General features: G+C 38.2%; 2 protein-coding genes across 5 annotated transcripts; one reads left to right on the top strand and one right to left on the bottom strand.

The window, feature by feature from the left end:
- Positions 1-1,551: 1,551 nt before the first annotated feature.
- On the bottom strand, positions 1,552-10,876 carry LOC103966018 (putative disease resistance RPP13-like protein 1). Of its 3 annotated transcripts, none has more exons than XM_048580406.1 (3): positions 10,785-10,876; positions 2,316-3,648; positions 1,552-2,228 (listed from the first exon to the last, which is right to left on the bottom strand). In XM_048580406.1, the coding sequence occupies exons 2-3, from the start codon at positions 3,591-3,593 to the stop codon at positions 1,935-1,937; spliced, it is 1,572 nt and encodes a 523-aa protein (XP_048436363.1). In that variant the 5' UTR covers positions 3,594-3,648; positions 10,785-10,876; the 3' UTR covers positions 1,552-1,934. The 3 variants fall into 3 exon arrangements, with proteins under 3 accessions (XP_048436363.1, XP_009377410.3, XP_048436364.1); XM_009379135.3 differs by having other exon boundaries at positions 1,552-2,225; XM_048580407.1 differs by having other exon boundaries at positions 2,316-3,598; positions 10,785-10,870.
- A 4,173-nt stretch (positions 10,877-15,049) lies between these two features.
- Positions 15,050-18,897, top strand: LOC103965973 (pentatricopeptide repeat-containing protein At5g24830). Of its 2 annotated transcripts, XM_009379083.3 has the most exons (6): positions 15,050-15,276; positions 15,364-15,509; positions 15,959-16,144; positions 16,282-17,864; positions 18,169-18,410; positions 18,690-18,897. In XM_009379083.3, the coding sequence occupies exons 1-4, from the start codon at positions 15,271-15,273 to the stop codon at positions 17,636-17,638; spliced, it is 1,695 nt and encodes a 564-aa protein (XP_009377358.2). In that variant the 5' UTR covers positions 15,050-15,270; the 3' UTR covers positions 17,639-17,864; positions 18,169-18,410; positions 18,690-18,897. The 2 variants fall into 2 exon arrangements, with proteins under 2 accessions (XP_009377358.2, XP_048436360.1); XM_048580403.1 differs by lacking the exon at positions 15,050-15,276 and having other exon boundaries at positions 15,404-15,509; positions 16,087-16,144.
- The last annotated feature ends 1,513 nt before the right edge of the window (positions 18,898-20,410 follow it).

Genomic DNA, 20,410 nt, shown 5'->3' with positions numbered 1-20,410 from the left:
CTAAGATACTCAGAAGAACTTTTTCCTGTAATTATGAATATTGGACCGACGCATGGAGTAAATGTTCGTATTGTGGGTTTACGGATCATATCTTGTAGAGCTTAATTTAGTTACCTTTTGTGTAGTGATTTGAAGGCTCAGGTTGATCATGAAGGCAATGCTGTCGATGATTGGGTACAGTCTGAGCACCCCTTGCTTAAGGCGTTATGCAGATTCAATTGTATTGTTAAACGCTCAGAACTGTTATACTAGTATCTATATTTTCATTTTGTAATCTTGTGCTTGTAGTTCGTGCTGTTGGATGAGCACGAAAAAGACATAGGGTCGGAGCAGATGGCAGAGTTGACTGGGGATGCTGGGAAGATGAGGTGGGTGGAGCATAATAACTTCGGTACTTCTCACTGTAGGCAACACTAATGTTTTTCCTTTCTGTAAGGAGCTTCAAGACTATCGTTATTCTGCGTTGGTGGACCTTACGGCCTTGGAAAACAATTGCGAGAACGTGCTGATGATACTCTGATCATCGGTAGCCTTTCTTTTACTGATGAACAACCCCATCAGGTATTCCTTTTCTTCTTAATTACTTCGTTTTTTACGTTTACTGCTGATGTTCGGATAGAGGGACTTGAAAATGAATTGTTGCTTAAAATGACATTTTGAAAGTCCTTTGTTTTGTTTCTTTGTAGTGCGTTTGTAGGGTTTTGGTAAAAGATTTGTAGTGCTTGATAGTTCTTTTGTAAGGCATTTTTTACCAATCGACTCGAAACTTCTTTGGTACTTTGAAAAAGCGTCATTCAAACATAAGATTAACGAACCTTTTGCAGCTTGAATAGAAATATTACTACTGAAATTACATTATACATCCAAAATAGCCCTAAGAAGGCAAGCGAATACTTGGCATGTTCCCCCTCTTCCCGGCCCATCACAAAGGAAACAAAAATCAAGATGTTCTTTATCTGGTATCAAACGCGAACTATGAGCAAACAGAACACCTTTCAGGAGTATTAATACAGTCACATGAATTGTAAATGCATGAATTTGATGCACCAAAAAATCTGTAGTTCCCAATGGAATAGGTGGAAAGAGAACGTATTGAAGAGTTCTACTATGATCACTCTGTCGTTTCACTGGGGAAGCCTCTCGGAAAGATGGAGATTGAGGCAATGATACAAGCTGCAATAGAGCCGCGGCATATCAGCTCCGCTCAACATGCCGGATTTCTGTTGGATGTGTAGGTATAGTAAGGGAGGGGAGTGATTTCTGCACTGCCCTTTTCACCTTCTTCACCCCTCCTTAATATGTCCCTTGATTCTCCTTTGATTCATTCGATTCAATGGTTAGAAATACAAAAGGAGTGTTAAAATCAATTTGATAAGTGTGTTAGAACAGAAGAAACGTGAGACCTTGATTCTCCTTTGATTCATTCGATCCAATGGTTAGAAATACAAAAGGAGTGTAAAAATCACTATGATAAGTGTGTTAGAACAGAAGAAACGCGAGACCATTTTATGGGATACAAAAATGCCAAAAATAATGTGAAGATGATAAGAATTTGACGTTGAACGCTATGAACCAAAGAACAGAGTTCCATGGAATCTTGGAAGATTTTACAGATGAATCTTATCAGCACATTACAATATAAAAGTTTTACAACACAAAATAGGCACAATCAAAACAGAACACGAAACTTCACCCCAAAATGGACAAATAACTATATCCACATGCCTGGATATACGTTTTTCCAAAGAATCCATCCTTTCTATTTGCTCGAAGCCATTCTTTGCCTATGCTGTATGTTTAGCAGTCTTATCTACGGTCTGCATTCGTTTCCTGCTTAATCTCATAGTAATCAAACATATAAGAAAGACAGTAGGCAAAAGGGACATTTTGATCGGAGTTTCAGCACGCTGGATTAAGTAAGCATATTGAACTGTTTAAAAAACAAACTGAGTGATACCACCAAGTAAGCCGTAAATATTAGGGAGAGAACCCAAAAGCATGTAGTAAATCCATGACCGTATCCCCTGCTGCTTCCTCCGCACAAAGTTTTCTTCTCTCCCTTTGTGAATGAGCTCCCATATGCAAATGAGTACAGCTGCAATAGCCAAGAGCATAACAGAAAGTGCATAACCGAGCTTGCTTGGCGAGGAAGCCTGATCACAAGCAGCTGATACAATTTCTAAGCAGAGGCTGGTGACCAAAAAGATCCATTCTGCTGAATTGGCCTGCTTTAAGTAGTAAAAAGTTTGATCTACAATTAAGATACGTAGAGAATAATGCAAAACAAAGGCTAATGACTTGTGAAGTTGGATTACCTTCGTCCTAGTAGAGTGGCCAATGTTATGTGATTCGCGTCCCCTTTGCCTCATGTATTGTAGTAAGCAAGTTGGAAGATCACGAGCAATCGAGGGTAGCTCCCAAAAGTTGCTATTTAATATGCGGTGCCATTCCTCAAAAACAGTGTGCCTTAAGAGACCCCCAAGTGTTTTTGCAATTATAGGCAAACCATGGCACTTACGCACTGCAGTTTCCTTGTCAAGTTTTTCAACGTTTCGGTGTGAAATGGGGTCTCTGTTTCCCAAAGCATGTTGTAGAATTAAAAGCCAAGTAGCTTCACCAGATAGCGGTTGCAAACAGTAAGTAGGAAGATTGCGGACAATTGATGCAACTGTTGTGTTCCGTGTTGTTATCACGACCTTGCTTCCCTTGGCCCCGTACTGAAAGGGAGCTTGCAGGAGCTTCCAGACATGATAATTCTCATTGCAAAGGTCATCCAATATAAATAAAAATTTCTTTCCCATCACTCGGTCTTTGAGATTGGCTTGCATGAAATTTAGATCGTTAATATCACAAACAGTTGCAGTGACCAACTCAAGAATGGTTTTAGTGACTCTCGTAGCATCGAAATCTTCAGAAACATAAACCCAAGCTCGAAGATCAAAGCACTGTGCCACATTTTCATCATTGTAAATTAGTTGAGCAAGGGTTGTCTTACCAATCCCGACCATTCCTTCGATGGTGATGACAGATACATTATTACTGCTTCCATCGTCGGCAGATATCAATAGCTTAATTAACTTTTCTTTGTCTTGTTCTCTACCATATATACGTGATTCATCAACCAAGGAAGTTGTTGGTGCTTGTGAAACCTTGCGAAGACCTTTTCCAAGACCGAGCACATCTTTTTTGTTTGCAAGGAATTCTAGTCTCTTAGATAACTCGGCTATCTCTCTATCCACGCGTTGAAAAGAATCAGAGAGGATGTTCACGGGGGTTTTAATCGTGGACTGATCTTCTGCTTCCATCTTATTCCGGGACACATCGATCTCATCCAGTAGGGCCTTCGTATCAGAGACTGCTTTTCTGAACTCGTCAAGCCAGTTTGCTACAGAAGCGTCTCGAAATTCCTTCTCATGTGCTTCGTCGAGCACTGCATCGAGGGTCAGCAGCGCCAACTTGAGTTTATTCACAAGTGACTTATCAAGTTTGGTTGGCCCGAACGAGTAACCCAATTCACACGAATCAATCCTTTTGCAAAGCAGCTGGACTGAAGCAGAGAGAGAAGCCTCATCGCTGATAAAAGGTCCAGCCATTTTTGCTGCTATGGATTTCCAACAAGTATGGTAAGTAATTTGCAAATATCTGAAACTGAAAGAAAAAACACTCTTTCGAAATGCAGGTCAGTGATAGGAGCATATTTAGGCGACTTAGTTGGCTTGTTCTTGTGCATTTACGTTGCTATTTCTTAGTTCTTTAAGTCTTTTAAGCCATTTTCGTATGTTTTTAGGTTCTAAGGGCTAAAGGAGCAAAAAGGTGCATTTTGGAGCATTTTGGAGCAAAATTGGGCTTGGAATGGATAGCTTATGTTTGGAGCAAAAGGAATGGACGAAATTGAAGACCTAATGAAGTGAGGATTCCTAATCACAAGAGGATTCCTAATCAAATGAGGAATCCTAGTCAAAGAAGGTTTCCTACTTGAAGTAGGAAAGTTAAGCCCAGGGTTTCCTATCTTGGTTTGACATTTCCTAAATCCTAATTGTCCTTATGTCCCAAACACTTTGAAGACTTCATATGCATTCTAGGACAAAAAACAAAGGTCCCTTGACCTTTCCTCTTCCTTGCCATGCAAGGGAGATGATTCTTTCCTATTCCCTTGCATTAAAACACATTCCTTTTGTGTTTTATGCCCTTGCCGCAACTTTTAGGTAGGTTCCTTTAAATTTCTGATTTGATTTCCTATTTTTAAAAGCTTTTGACTTAAATTCTGATTACCTAAATAACCTAGGGTTTTAATTCCTGAAATCCTATAAATAAACATCCTTGTTGCAGCCACAAAACTCTCCATTCATTCACCATTCACGCCAGAAATTCATTCCATCCTTCTAACACATCCATACTTCACCATTCTTCATACTTTCTGCCCAAAACCAAGCCTTGCCGTCCCCTACATCCATCCCAACCCTAAATCCATCATTCTACATCATCCATAACCCCCCAAACTCACCTTAAACCCTTGTGCCACAGCAATTAGGAGAGGAATGAGACCTTGAACGGTTCATGCTTGCAGATTGGAGCGTTCTTAGGTGTACTTCATTCTTGTTTTCAATGTTTACTTTGTTATTACTCTCTGGGTTTGCTGTAATCATGAGTGGCTAAACCCCTAATTAGTTAGGGGAAAGTTTGAAGCCATGAACATGTTTGAGATATGAACTGATTTCTTCCAATTGTGATTTGTTAAGTTGTGATTGCAATTCAATTATCTGTTTTATTCAAAACTTGTTCTTGTATGTTGATTAAGGATGCATACTTAGTTTTCATGCATGAACTTGATGCTAGTTTATAAACAAGTTTCACCTAATCGTCACAAGTTTATAAACATGAGTAGTGAAGGTTGCTAGTCACAACCACGTTAATTGAATTCTTGGCAAGAGTATCATGCATTCATAGTTACAATTGCCTCGTCAACACTTATGATTTTCATAGAGCATAATGATCTCTCACTGTATCTCTTCTATGCATTCATGTTGAGGACCGTTGGAGAATAATTTGAATTGTCGCATGCATCATCCAATTCATTGACATAAGGAAGATTTGAAGGTTAATTAGTGCATCACGGTTAACTTGGGGTGTTGAGCATCATAGTTAGTCAAAAGCAATTGGAGAATCGATTCATATACAAATATGTCATGTGTGGAGAATGGACCTCTAACTAATCCATCCATCATCTTGTTTTCAAGAAATTCGTTTTACAATCTACCTAGTTTTATAACTTGTTTTGTTATTTCAATTTTCGTCAAATCAAAACCCCCCTTTACTTTCTTGTTCTATAGTGTTTAGAATCTGTTTAGTTTGTGTTTTAAAGTGTTTTGAATCAACCTATAATCTTAAATTTGTCCAAAATTGTGTTTAAGGTCAGAAACTGCCTATTTAGGGCGCGTTTGTTTGGCCGGATTAAGTTTCACTGGATTGGACTACTTAGCTAGGATTAGTAGTCCAGTGTTTGGTGTAAATTAGGATTGTGTTTAATGGGATTATGAAGGAAAAATTTTGTCCTAGCTAAGAACATGTAAGAACATTTGAATACATATGCAAACTAATAACTCTTTAAAGTAGGCATGCATTCAAAAACAATTCATAAAACCCATGACTTTCAAAGCCTAGTATATGGTGAACCATAAGACTCTTTAACAAAATTAAAGAGAATAAGAATTTAGAGATTCTTTACCCTTGAAGCTCATCCTTGATTGCACAAGGGATTCACCCAAGTGGAGGGCCTTCAAGTCACCTCCTTGCTCCTTGAATCTTCCTTGTGATTTCCTCCCTTTTAGTGCTCCTTTTCTTCTTTGAGGATTTGAGGATTTGTTCTCCAAAACACCAAAAGTTTGGTGTCTCTAAGTCTCTACACCAAAGATGTTGTGTGAAGATGAAATGGATGACTTAGGGAAGAAAGATTGCTAGATGTTCCTCCCCTAAGGTGAAAATGAGAGAATAGGTTTCACCCAAATTCAATTAGAAAACCCTTTAGGGTGAAATGGCTATAAAGATGTCTTTATACCACCTCACAATGGAGTGGCAAACTTGCAATTAAGCCAAGTTCACTACCCTTGAAGCTTATGGCCGGCCATATGTTGTATTTGGGCTTAATTGCCCATTTTGTTTTAGTTGTCATACAACTTAAACATAATGGGCCTTGTGGACCAAAACGTTTTTGTGCCCCGAAGCCCAAAACTAACTTAAACGCCCAATACGAACGTTTCGTATAATTAATTAACTATTTAATTAATCTTGACCATTCTTCAATTAAACCATTTAATTGCTTATCCATTTCATATAATTTCTTCACTTATATCTTTACTCGGTGTACGATCCATTGGGTTCCAATTAGCGAGGTAGTGGGCGATGTTACTCTTAACGATCGATTGTGAATTGAAACCACATTTCAATTCTCCCTTAAATTAGTGTTTGCTAATCTTTAGGGCTTCCACAAACCATGGGTGACGCCTAGCAGCATGTCATGGTTACCCAAGCTAAGTAGAAGTGGTTGGAGAACCTATCCAGTTACAACTACAATGCAATACGGTCCTTCTCTAATACAATACTCTTAATCACATTGTTTAAGTGATAGTTTGTTTCATGTCTACTATCCAATGTGATACTTCTCTATATGATTCAATTGAATAAGATTTGGAACATCTTCCTTAGTCATATTCATATGCTTTGGCCAAAGACTCTCGAATCATATCTTAGAGTATTCTCCTTCCATCATGGAAGGTTAGAGATCCCTTGTTGTACATTCATATGCCTACATGACTAGATAACTTGACCCCAACAATGCCGTGGACACTCCAATGGAATGCCGTTGACATAATCAAAGATCAAGGACCTAACCATTAGACATCAATGATGCCTCAGGTCAAAGGACTACTTTGCATATTGCAACTATTGAGTTCTCACATGACATGTATGTTCGAACTCTTGTTTGATCGTTGTTCAGTGTACTCGATTACTCTTTCGAGCACCTATGTGTTTGCCTTAGTGTCCAACACCAAATGACTTGAGACTAGTTCATACTCACGCTTGAGTCGACATAACACATACTAACCTTAGCGGATTGTCAATGCCCAATTGGCAATCCTATGGCTAGGAACGTTTTAGGAATGAACATAAGAGAAAGGTCTCGTTAATTTAACTAACTTAAATCACTTGTCTCTTAGATCAAATACATTCCTTGGATTCCCTTATTGCTTAAACACAAGATACTATAAATAGTGATTAACAATAAGCTTTGCCCTTCTATTAAACATATAAAAGTTTAACACAATAAGTATTCCAAAAAGCTATTACATCAAATGAGTGACTTTGTGGGCATACTTCCAACAGATTAAGCCGGACTCGTGCCGACTAAATCCTGCCCCAGGTGGGCTTAGCGAGAGCCACCAAAAACGAGGGGATTCGTAGTCCCGTTTTTGTTCTTCGCTTCACCTCGTGTTTCTGTTCTACGATTCACTGCTTCACCTCCCTGTTTGTTCTTCACCTCAGGCTTCACCTCGTGTTGCTTGCTTTGCTTCTCTCCTCCTTCCTCTTCTCTATCTCAGAGGATCTCCAAGTCTGCAATATTGGGTTTGACAGAAATAGATCCAAGAAATCCAAGCCATCACCGTCTCTCACTTCCCTAACTCCACAAACCCCGACTCATCGCCGGTCAGCTTGCCAGGCATCGCTGCAGGCCGGTTTTGCCGCTCCACAGACTTGCGGCTCCAATTGAATCCACAGACTTGGAAAGCTCTCTCCAGTTCGAATCTTGCACCGAATAAAAACCTTCGAATCTGGCACCGAATAAAAACCTGAAAAATAGGGGAGGGAAGGAGAGCGTGGGACGGAGAGAAAACCTTGGAAAGCGCTCTCCACCACTTCCCCGTGTTTCCCCCTTCCCCAATCTCTCGAACCTTCTCCGTCATTCCTCTCCTTGTTTCTTCTCCCCCATCTCTGCAACTCTCCTTCCCGAAGCAACACTCCACATCCACACCCACACCCCACCGCGACCTCCACCAGAGTGTCTCACACCTTCTCGAAGACTCTCTTCTCCTCAGTCTCTTCCCTCTCAATCTCTCTCTCCCTTAGTCTCTCTCTCCCGACGCCTCTATCTCCAATTTCTCACACCTTTCAGATCTGTCGATTCTCAACCTCCTCCCTTTCGATCTTTCTCCCCCAGTCTCTCTCTCTCTCTATCTCGATGCCTCTGTCTCCGATCTGCACAGCTTAGCCGGTTTTCGCTCCCTCCCGAACTGGAGATCGTCCGATGGGATCTCGATCGAGAGGTTTCGGACGTGGTGGAAAGTGTGGGACGGAGAGAACAAAGGAGATAAAGAGGGAGAAAAAGATGGAGGCTTCCAGAGAGAGGGAGAGTATTATTAGAATAAAAAAGGTAGAATTAATTAATATAATATTATTAGATATGAATTAAAAAAATATAATATTATAGTTTGTTATTATCTTTCTTTTTAGTCTGACACTGCACCAAACGCTTTACTAAGCTAGTCCAGCTTAGTCTAGTCTAAGCCAGTCCAGCTTAGTCCCCGCAGCTAGTACAGTCCGAGACAGTCCGGTGCAACAAACGCCCCCTTAGTGTTTTTTGGTAGTTTTGAGTCTTTTGAACTTGTTTTGAGTCCTTTGAGTCTTTGTGAACGTTTTTAACTTTGTTTTTATGTTTTTGAGTCAATTTAGAGGTTTTAGCAAGCCCTCCTAATCCCCGATCTAGAACGATCCCTACTTGCATCCTTACTACAATTTGACAACAAGAGGGTTAATTTGTGTGCTTAACTATTTTCGCATTAGTCAGCAAAACTTAGAGACAGATCTAGTGTTTTTTATAATCACTCTGACTCGGGCTAGAAGTGTGATTATAAAGACTTCCAAGTAAATTCCCTTTGGCGTAGTCGGCCATCTTCGGAGCGTCCTACTAAGTGGAAATACAAGCGGAAGGAATATTAGAAAGTGTGATTACAAGAGATGTCTTACGCAAATAAGAGGACACAATTTCATTGATATGGGAATGCCTTGTAGCTCGGGTTGTATGCCTCGTTCCTAGGTCTTGAGAAGGTGCAAAACAAAACATAAGTGGACCAAGTTTATACATACGTAATACTAAAATAGTTATTCTTCAACGTACTAACCCCCAGTTTAGAAAACTCATATAGCATAAGTAGTAATAGGTTTTCCGAAAACCCTAGCATGCCATAAAACCTTCATAAAACATATATAATATATAATGTGCTTAGTAGTGGTATCATAATCGCCCGAAGGCACTACCCAAAGGTCATATATAAATATCTTCCGCCCGAAGGCACTACATCGCCCAGCCAAAGCCATATATAAATATCTTCCGCCCAAAGGCACTGCATTGCTCGGCCAAAGCCATATATAAATATCTTCTCCCCGAAGGTACTTCATCGCCCGGCCGAAGCCATATATAAATATCTTCCGCCCGAAGGCACTACATCGCATGGCCGAAGCCATGTATAAATATCATTCACCCGTACGCCCTTCATCACCCGACCAAAGTCTTATATAAGTATCATTAGCCCGTAGGCCCTTCATCACCCGACCAAAGCCATATATACGTATTATTCGCCCGTAAGCCCTTTATAACCCATCCAAAGGCATATATAAGTATCATTATCCATTAAGTAAGCACATAAAATCATAAATATAATCTTTCCAAAATATATCTTATCGGAGCTCAATAGCTTAAACATCATATCATAAATCATAGGAGCATTCTAGCTCAAATCATCATCATAAACCATGTTCATAGTATATAATCATAAATCTTTCAAAGAACGTAAATCCGATAGTGTGACATTTCATAAAGTGTAAATCCAATTTACTCATAAACATTTCATAAAACGTAGTAATCATGTTTTTCATGTATGCATTTCTAGTAATTAAATCATGCATTTTGGAAGGGGTCCACTCACAGATACTCCGTCGCTGAATAGTTGCTCAAACTAGAGAGGACGAGGTCTCCACTAACAAACACACTTAAGCACATAAAAGGACCAATTAATAAAACTCTACTAAAACGATTGAATTTGAAAAAACGGAGCGAAATTAGTCTATGAGGGGTCCTGGCCGAAACTCTAAAAAGTTAACCCAAAAGTCAACGTTGACCAGTCAACGGTCTACAGAAGTCAACGGATCGGGTCAACGGGTCAACGGTTTGGCTCAATGGGTCGCGTGTACTTGGTCATCTGAAAACCCACCGAAAACTGGGTTTTTGGCTAGAAATCTGGGCAATTTTCAAAGCTTCATAACTCACTCGTTTCTTAACCAAATTCGACTTATAATATATCAAAATGAAGATAGGAAAGTGTAGAACAAGATTATACATATTTGGAAGTCCAATGGTGGCCAGAGATGGCAGAAAAATAATCTAAAAGGTGACTGGTTCACGAGAAAACTGGGAACTCGCAAGAAAAATGGAAAACTTTAAACGTTTATAACTTTGTCAATACTCAATGAAATTGAGTGATTCAAAAACAAAAATCATACCTCGGAACGAGATGAACAGATTGGTACCCTTTTCGATGCCTAACTAGCCGTGGTTTGGCCAAAAAATGACTCAAAAGCCGCGGAGGTCACCAGAAATTGGGTAAACTTTAAACGTTCATAACTTCTTCAATACTCAAGAAAATTTTAAAGTTCATAACTTCTTCAATACTCAAGAAAATTGAGTGATTCAAAAATGAAAATCATACTTCTCGACGAGATGAAGAGAATGGTACCTTTCTCAACAGATAACTCCTCGTGGTTTGGACGGAAAATGGCCTGAAAGGTCGCGGCCCGACTTGGGTTTCGATCTCGACGATCTGAAAGCTTGGTTTGGACAGTGGTGGGAGTGTTGTCGTTGTTATTTGTGGGCTGGCTTCCTGGAGAGGGAAGGCTAGAGAGACAGAAGAGAAATGAGAGAATTTAGAGGGAGAGAGAAGTGACAAAAAGAAAAAAGGGAGGGGGATGCATGGGACAAAGGGGAAAAGCAAGGGGACAAGCTTTTCATTGTAGGTCGTAGTGGCTCACAATTTAAGGTCACTAAAAATGAAACGTGGAATATCCGAAAAACGTTCGACGTTTCGAAAACGTAAAATCTTCATTATAACTTCAAATTCGAATCCGTTTGCACCCATGCGTTTGTGGCGATGAGTACAATAAGAATAAACTAAGAAAATTAGTAATACACATCATGACGAGACGGTCAACGAAAGTCAACGTTCATACCTCAAGGGCAATTTGGTAAGTTCGATAATATAAAATATGACAAATTAAGGACGGGGTATCACATCTTTTATAGTTTTGTAAGGTGCCTTAGAACTTGGGGTTGACTTAGGGTTTTAGGGTTTTAAATGGTTCATTGTTGTCTGGGGTTGATCATTATGGGTTTAGATTTTTAGAATGTCTTTGGAGGGAGCTTGGGACTTAGGGTGCCGTCTCTGGTTTTGGACGGAGCTCGAAATTTAGGAACTGCACCCTCTGCCCTAAGCAATTAACATAGTGAATCCTCTATAAAAAGTATTACGTATGCATGTTAGTCACAATTCATTGAGAAGGTTAATGACTTATATGGTCTCATGATGATAGGGTTGTGCATTATTGTCATTTTAACTAGCAAATTAGTTTGACTTTTCAATTAGTATGAGTATGGTATTTTTGCTGATTTTTTTTTTTTTTTTTTTGATTTGGTATATAAACTAAAAGCTCCCACCCTCCCACCCCACAAAAAAAAGGAATAAGGTGATTACGGACATGCATTTGGTTTGACACATATTTGACATGGTCCTCATTTACTAAGTTTAAATTCTCAAATCACCTATAACGATCAAATATGTGTTGACACAAAATGCATGTACATACTAAAAAATTCAAGTAAATGAAGAGAAACAAACTGACACCAAACAAGTCAACTAAAAATGAGGAGTTAGGTGGGGGATGAGCTAGTTAAATTTAAACCTTTCTTTGAAGTTTCTTGTAGATGTTGTTTTAAGTTAAATTGCTTCTCCGTTTCATCCCTCCCGCAACCGCCAACCCTAGCTATGGCTAGGGTCGGTGGCAGTCCTCTTCTTCTCATTTTACACTTTTTTTTCATTTCCTTCTCCCTGAGCTTCTGTTTCCCCCCTCCAGGGGTCTAATCGCCACTTTCTTCCAACTTCTTATGCCCTGGTTTCTCTGTCTGGAGCCCCTTTTTCCCTGGTTTCCTTCCTCCCTTCCACTTTCTTTCCACTTTTCCCCCTTTTTTCTCCCTTCTCTCCTCCCTTCCACTTTCCTTCTTCCTTCCTTCTACTTTTTTTTTCCTTTTTTTTTTTTTCATTCTGCTGTTTCTTCTTTTTTCCCTTTCTTTGCATCTTCTTTCCATCCTTTTCTCATTTTTCTTCCACTTTCCTCGGCACTTCACTCCATCTTCCACCCAATTAGCCCCATCCTTCTTCGACTTCACATCCTGGTTTGGCTTCTCCATCTTTGTACCAAGATTTTTCGCGTTTTACCCGGAACGTGTGTAGAGTAGAGTTTTCACTCGGGTGTTCACACCACCACCTTCCTTGGGATTGCCTTTGATGGCACTGTTGCTAGTGGGTTGCTCTTTCCCACTGGCTTCCTTCGTTATGGGTTTCATTTTGTTGGCCTTGTTGCTAACGGGTTGCTTCTTCCCGCAAGCTTCTTCCGATGTGTGGCAGCTACTGGTGTGGTGCTCGGCGGTGTTTGGAGATTTGTTTTGGGGTTCTTTTTTCACTCCGTTTTCTTCTAGTTTTGGGGCTCTGTTCAGCTTGTTTTTAGGTGTGTGCAGGGAATGTTTGTTTTTGTTGGTTGGTAAGCGGCTTCTGGCGACTGCGAGTTTAAGCTGATAGGGTTTGGTTCAGTGTTTTCTTTGTTTTGGGCTCAAACTTTTGTTTTGGGCTCTTTAGTTGCTTCTGAGGTCCTTATTTTTGTTTATGTGTATGTATTTAAGCATTTTCTTGTGTAATTATTGTGTTGGAATAAAGCAACTTTTCCCTACAAAAAAAAAAAAAAAAACAATAGTTCTATTATATAACCATGCACACTAATTTCTACAACAACCATGTTCATTAGGAACATTTTTCTCTCTCGTGAGAGTGAATAGTTTTTAAAGGTAGTGTTATTTCATTTTTTGCGTAATTATCTTTGACCCCTTCATATTTGGGTTGGTTTTCAAAATGCATCACGATGCTTCAATTTTCTCATACTATCCTGTAAAGTTTTGAAATTGTGTCAATTTACACTTTTTTCTATTGAATTATTTGGATTTTCATTAAATTGATGACATCGTGAGCATGAAATCTGTAACTAATTTGATATTTAAGTCACATTTACACCACATAGCCTAAAAATGTATTTGAACCAAAATGATTTATGAGATTGGCATAACTCCTCATTTTGGTCATTGAGATTTGAAATCGATAAAAATGGTCTCTGAGTTTGTCCATCATCAATCATTCTGGTTATTTCATAAAATTCTCGGTTATAAGGACAAAAATGACAAAAATACCTTTAATATGATAAATAATGGGCCAAAATGATTTGACAAAGTTTGAGGGTAATTTTGTCATTTTGGTCTTATTTAGCTGGGATATTTTTTATTGAATGACCAAAATGATTGACATTGATTAAACTTAGGGACAATTTCTATCAATTTTAAATCTCAGGGAAACAAAGTGAGGAGTTATGCTAATCTTAGTGATCATTTTGACTAAAAGCCCATAAAAAACTCATCATTTTAATAGCTAACTGGACGTTCAAATGTACAAAAGATGCAAATTGATACAACTTCTTACTTTGGTGCTTGAAAATTAAAATCAATATAACTGGTCTCTTGGTGCTTGAGAATTAAAATCAATATAACTGGTCTCTGAGTTTGTTCGCCCTCAATCATTTTATCATTCCGTGGAAAATCTACTTTAAATAAGGAGAAATGACAAAACCATTCTCAATTTTTGTCAAATCATTTTGAATTATTGTTTATTAAATTGAGGATATTTTATTATTTTGGTTCTTATTTAACATAGATTTTTACAGAAGGAACAAAATGATTGATGATGGACAACCTTATGAATCACTTCTATTAATTTCAAATTACATGAACCAATGTAAGAAGTTCTGCCAATCTCAGTGATCATTTTAGCTAAAATTCCTTTTCATGTAAGGTCTACTAACCAAATTTTCGTCGTTGGTCCATGTCATCTTCTTACAATAAAACCCCACTCTGAACTGCAAATGCGTAGCGCAGATTTCTTCACAAATTTTAGATGAACTACGTTTGGAGCTCTGCAAGAGCTTAAAAAACTTATGGTAGCTAAGATGTTTTTGTCACCTTTTAAGGCGCAGAATTACGATCGTGAAGGCGAGTATGTGTCCTACTGGCTTCCTCAACTACGATCGCTTCCCAAAGATAAACGGAACTTCCTCGGAATGGCACATATCAAGCCGGTTGTACCTCTCAAGTTTGTAAATGCCAGTAAGCACCAAAACCAGGACAAGATCTCGGCTGCAGAGGCGCAAATTTCGAAGGAAGACAGCCGAAGGAAGTATAAGTTGCTCATAATCGTGGATTGAGAAATTACCAACTTGATCAAATCCGAATTAAGTTTAGGTGATTTTTTTCAAGCAATATTTTATTTTTATTTTTATAAAGTTACAATCGGGAAGGGGTATTTGAACCGAAGATCCTTACTTATAATTGAGATAAGGTGTTAGGCTTCAACCCATGAATTCTGAGTTCGAAACTTTCCATTCTCTGAATTATTATAATTGTTTGAATAATAATAATTTTAAAAAAAATGCTGATAGGGTTCACCGTTCTGGCTTGCAAACATAGTAATAGAAATATTAAAGAATAAAAAACTAAATAATGTATAATCTAAAGGGATATGGGCCTTAAACTATTGGGCCATTTTGCTGATTTGAGGCCCATATTATTCGAGTCTGGTTGGCCCTCCGACCCGCCCCAATTTGTACATTCGGGTTCCTCAATCTTCAACAGAATATGAGCCACTTGGATCCGCTTCCGAAAACTCACGCCGTCGGGAGCTAACCTCCCACAGGAGAAAAACCAATCCGAGGCAAAGGCCAGCCTCAGTCTCAAACCGTTGGTAACGGAGTCAAGGAAGAAGAAGAAGAAGAAACAGCAGCAGCAGAACAAATACTCCCCATATCGTCTTCTTCTTCTTTCTGAAAATCCTTCAAGTTCTTCACAGAACGCCTCCAATGGCAGTCAGTCCAAAATCCCTAATATATATGTGTATATGTATATGTTTTTGTATCGATTGTTTATTTGATTGTTTGGTGTGGGGTTTGCAGCTTGTAATCGCGTGCGGAGAGTCGTCGCCGTCCCACATTGCCCTTCTGAGATGTTTGAATCGAACCCTCGACTCCATCAAGCACAACATTGCTCGCATTTTTGTCAACATTTTGTGCTGCCAAGCTGACTCTGATGCCAACGCCAGGTAACTTGTTGTCATATCTTAATCTTACTCTGCTGTTTGAATGCTGAGAAAATTGAGTAGAAAAGAGGAAGGATAAAAACCTAAGCTTTAAGGGAGATATGGTATTATTACTTGTCATTTTCTAATTTTCTGTTTGGTTTCCGAGAAAATTGAGTAGAAAAGAGGAAGAAAAACCCTAAGCTTTAATGGAGATGTGATATTATTACTTGTCATTTTCTAATTTTCTGTTTGGTTTCCGAGAAAATTGAGCAGAAAAGGGGAAGAAGAAACCTAAGCCTTAATGGAAATATGATATTATTACTTGTCATTTTCTTAGTTATACTCTTAATTTTCTGTTTGGTTGCTGAGAAAAAACTGGGTAGAAAGGAGGAAAAAGAAAACTAACAGTTTGCAGTGGGTATTAGTTATTGCTAGAAACCTTATGGTGCTCTCAAATGTGGGAAATGTAGGGGTAAGGATGTACTTCCAACTACTTTTGAGGATTTCATGAAAAATTGGAATGAGAATTACCATTTGAGTGCTCAACATTGGTTTTCAAAGAAAAATAATTCCGATGGTGAACAAGATCCACATGCAGTTTTCAATGCGTTGGATGCAATGTTGAAGGACAGTTTGGAACGTCTGAAAACAATGAGGTCAGTTTTCGGTCTTTGTAATTTTTATCAAATTCGCAATCTTGTTTGATAGATAGGGACTAGTGCTCAAGGATTGATACATATTTCATAGTTAATATTTCATTACATGCTTTTGTTGATTATATGAAAAATTGCAGGGAAAGCATATCAATGACAGAGATAGGCTTTATAAGTTGCACTTCGAAAGTTAACTGCATGGATCATGTGGGCATCATAAGGGTTTTATGCATGGATGGTAAGTTGGGAACAGCTTTTTGGCTTCGGAGAAAAATGATAAAGAAAGGCTTTGTTCCTGATGTTTTGACACACAATTATCTTCTAAACAGACTATGTAAAACTGGTGACTTGGAGAAGGCAGATTGGCTTATTAGAGAGATGTTAGAAATTGGCCCTTCTCCCAACTGCGCCACATACAACACGTTTATTAAGGGTTATTGCCTTATTGATGATGTGGACAAAGCTCTTTATCTTTTCTCCACGATGATTAACAGTGGTATTAGTCCGAATAGAGTCACTTGCAACATACTTGTACATGCATTGTGCAAGAAAGGTCTTATGGAGAATGCAAAGAAGCTTCTTAACAAGATATTGGGTGTTTATAATGACAAGACAGCATTAGATCTAATCACCTCAACTACACTTATGGATGGTTATCTTAAAAACGGGAATACAGTTCAGGCACTTCGTATTTGGGATGACATGGTTCAAATGAATACCCAAATAGATGTCGTTGCTTATAATGTTCTCATCCATGGATTTTGTTTGAGTCGAGACATGAACCTTGCTTACGGTTCCTTTTGTGAAATGATCAAAAGAGGATTACTTCCTAATGTTATTACTTTTAATACACTTATAAGTGGCCTTTGCAAAGAAGGAAAATTAGAGGAGGCTTGCTACGTCCATGAAACTATGTCAAAAATGGGAGTTATTCCAGATCAAATTTCATACAAAATAATCATTCAGGGCCTGTGTATTAAAGGAGATGTTTTCAGAGCTAACAAGTTTCTTCTTTGTATGCTAGAGAAGTCAATGGTGCCTGAGCCTCTACTATGGAATTGTATTATCAATTGTTATGGAAGATATGGGGATCTTAGTACTGCACTCTCGGTCAAGGATCGTATGTTAGCTTCTGGTGTTCAACCAAATGTGTATACTTACAATGCGTTGATCCACGCACAAGTAAAAGGAGGAAACATTGATCGTGGTCTTGTTCTCAAAAAGGAAATGCTTATGTCTGGTCTTTGTCCTGATGTGGTCACTTATAATTTGTTGATAGGTGCTGCTTGTAAGTTAGGGCACATTTATTTTGCATTCCGGTTACATGATGAAATGCTGAGAATAGGATTTGATCCAGATATATTTACCTATGCTGCACTAATCAGAGGGCACTGCATGAGAGGAAACATGAAGGAGGCAGAAGAGCTTTTTACAAAGATGCGGGAATCTGGTTTACACATTGATCATGTTCCATATCAGATGCTTTTCAAGAAGTAATGCAAAATTAAGGAGCCTGACATGGCATTTGGTGTTTACCAGAAGTGGCTGAGAAGGGGAAGTGAGTTGTCCTCGTCAGTAAATTCAGACTACGTGTAGAGCATGTTCGAACATTGTCATTTTGGCATGCAAGTCAAAATACTTGGATTAAAGTCCATAGAATCCATTCTGATTGGCAGTTTTCTGCTTGTGGCAAACTTGAACCCTTTATATGCTTTTAAGGAAGGTATGTGTTTCCACAAATGTTTCATTACAATTTCAGTGATTTTTTTGTTTGTTGGTATTTGTGTATTAATGACTGTTTGGTAATTGTGGTCAATGGAAAGCTCAAACTACTAGACTACTAACATCCGAAGACGTTTGTCTAGTTGGGTGTGTTATGTTTGAACTTGATAGCTTATGTTGGAATGGATAAGATAGTTTTTGGTCAAGTCTAGTCCTTATCAACTTAGGGCTTCAAACTATTGTGTTCATATTCTGAGAGTTAAATGGTCAGTGGTCACTGATTGTTCTTTGCAAAACTCTTACAGGATCAAGCAGTTGACAGGTGGCCTTCAGTCTTTGGATTGATGATCCTGCTCCTTAAACTGTGATCAGATCTGATCATTCCTTTCATGGAAGCAGAATCCTTTCATATACTTGTGAAGATTGGATGGGGGGCATTGGGCCCAACATCCTACATATTTGACCACCATTTTAAGGAACAAATCCTGACGTGACGGAGTATATTCAGCAGGACTTTGCCAAGCATGCTTCACCTATAGTTGTTCAGGTTGGTTTATTCAATCAGTATCCTTCTAACTCATATTTATCATACTTATTGTAATGCTTTACATTGTTTAGGGATATATGTGCAGTTTTATTGAGACAATATGTATCTGAATCAGTCACTCTGCAGTTTTTTGGGGTTTGTTTTTGTGTTTAAAAATTAAAGGTAACAAGAGTTTTTTGGGGTTTGTTTATGTGTTTAAAAATTAAAGGTAACAAGAGTGAACTCGCACATGTAATGAGAACAAGATCTTCCTTTTGAATGCTTTATTTTCGCATGCAGATGTTTATACCGCTATACAGCAGAGATGATACGGGATTGATTGCATATATGCACGCTCCACATGTCTTTCATTTTCAATTCATCATGATTCAACATGTAATTCCTCCAGTTTCGGAGGATTTAGATTCCATAGAATCCCTTCTGATAATGGCAGTTTTCTGCTTGTGAAAGAAATTTGCAGGCTGGAAAGTTACCGCAAAGTATTAAATTTTGCTTTAAACTTTTCATTCTTCGTAGTAGAGAATGTAACACATTGGTTTCCAGTGTCCATAACTGTTAGCTTCCGAGTCATCCTTGCATAATTCTGTACAGGAACTATAGAATTCGGCCTTTAATCCTAGCGCAAATGTTCATTTTCTGGAAAACCAAGAGGCGATCAGATCGGTGAAAACCATTAACAAAGCGTTTTGCAGCTATGAGAGGAAAAGGATGCAAGAAAAGACCCCTTATGCTAAACTTTCAGCCAGTTCTTCAAAACCAAAAGGTCAGAAAGAAAATCTGGAATGCTTTCTTTTGGAAACGGTTTCCTGGCTTCTTCGTTGTAGCATCTCAAAACAAGATTCTTTTCTTTTCCTTCTTCGCAAGTTACTAGGGCTGGGCTTTAAAAAATTAAATTAAATTAAAAAAAAAACCAAGTAAACCGCAAGGACGACTTTGGTTTGGTTTTTTTATTTTTTATTTTTTATTTTTATTTTTATTTTTTTTATTTTTTATTTTTGGTAGTTTAACCAAATCGCACAAACCTTAATCGGTTTGGCAATTGGTTTTCAAAATTTTTAGGATCCGGTTAATCGAACCGATTTGCATATATTTTATTTTATTTTTTTAATCATAATTGTAGTAATATAAATGGTTAGTTATTTATGAGTTAACGTGTTTTCACCACATGAAAACAAAACCTGATTAGTTAAACAGTCCTTTTGGAGAAGAACAAGGGGGACCATTTGGAGAAGGGGTCAGCTTTGGTGCTCTCCTTGGGTTGCTTCATTTATGCTTTCCTTTGAGCAATCACTTAGATTGATGTTACATTATGTAATTCGGACATAAATTTGTTATGTGTTTTCATCTTCACACAAACCGAGAATCGACCCAAACCAACCTGCCATTGTCGGTTAACCAACCTGATCAGTTTTAGACCGAGCTTGGCCGGTTTCGGCTTGCAATTTTAGCCCAGCCGACTAGGTCGGTTTGGTGTCAGTTTTGGCCCACCATGCCCACCCCTACAAGTCACTATGACATGTTTAGAATAGGTAGGTAGAGACATTAATCTCCTGTTGACAGATCATACGTTGACTAAACATTAAAAATAAAAATGAGTACCAAATGTATTATTCTTATTCACGACTTATCTGTTACAAAAGTTAATAAAGGAAACTTTGCCTCAAATTCGAATTTCAAGAAAATGAAAATTTTGATCCCCTTTGGGAGCATGTATTTATCAAAATATGAAAATTATTATATTTGAAACACTTAAAAGTGTTACACCATTTTATCAAGGCGCATCGAAATTCTAACATCGGATATCTTTTAACATTAGAAACAATTAGTTAAACTTACTAGACCGATTTGAATCAAGAAACAATTGAATTGCATACCATCTTCTAAAATTTTTAGTTATTATTATTAAAACTAATGTTATACTTACCACATATTCGTACCATCCATCTACACATGTAAATCTTATTATTTGTACAAATAATAGTACATATATGTAGTAAGAA

This window comes from the organism of the source record quoted next, unplaced genomic scaffold, assembly GCF_019419815.1.
Source record: "Pyrus x bretschneideri cultivar Hongxiangsu unplaced genomic scaffold, Pyrus_bretschneideri_v1 Contig15, whole genome shotgun sequence".
In the NCBI taxonomy this organism is placed as follows: Eukaryota; Viridiplantae; Streptophyta; class Magnoliopsida; order Rosales; family Rosaceae; genus Pyrus; species Pyrus x bretschneideri.
The sequence above is the reverse complement of the archived record's forward strand: the minus strand, read 5'-3'. Positions and strand labels throughout refer to the sequence as shown.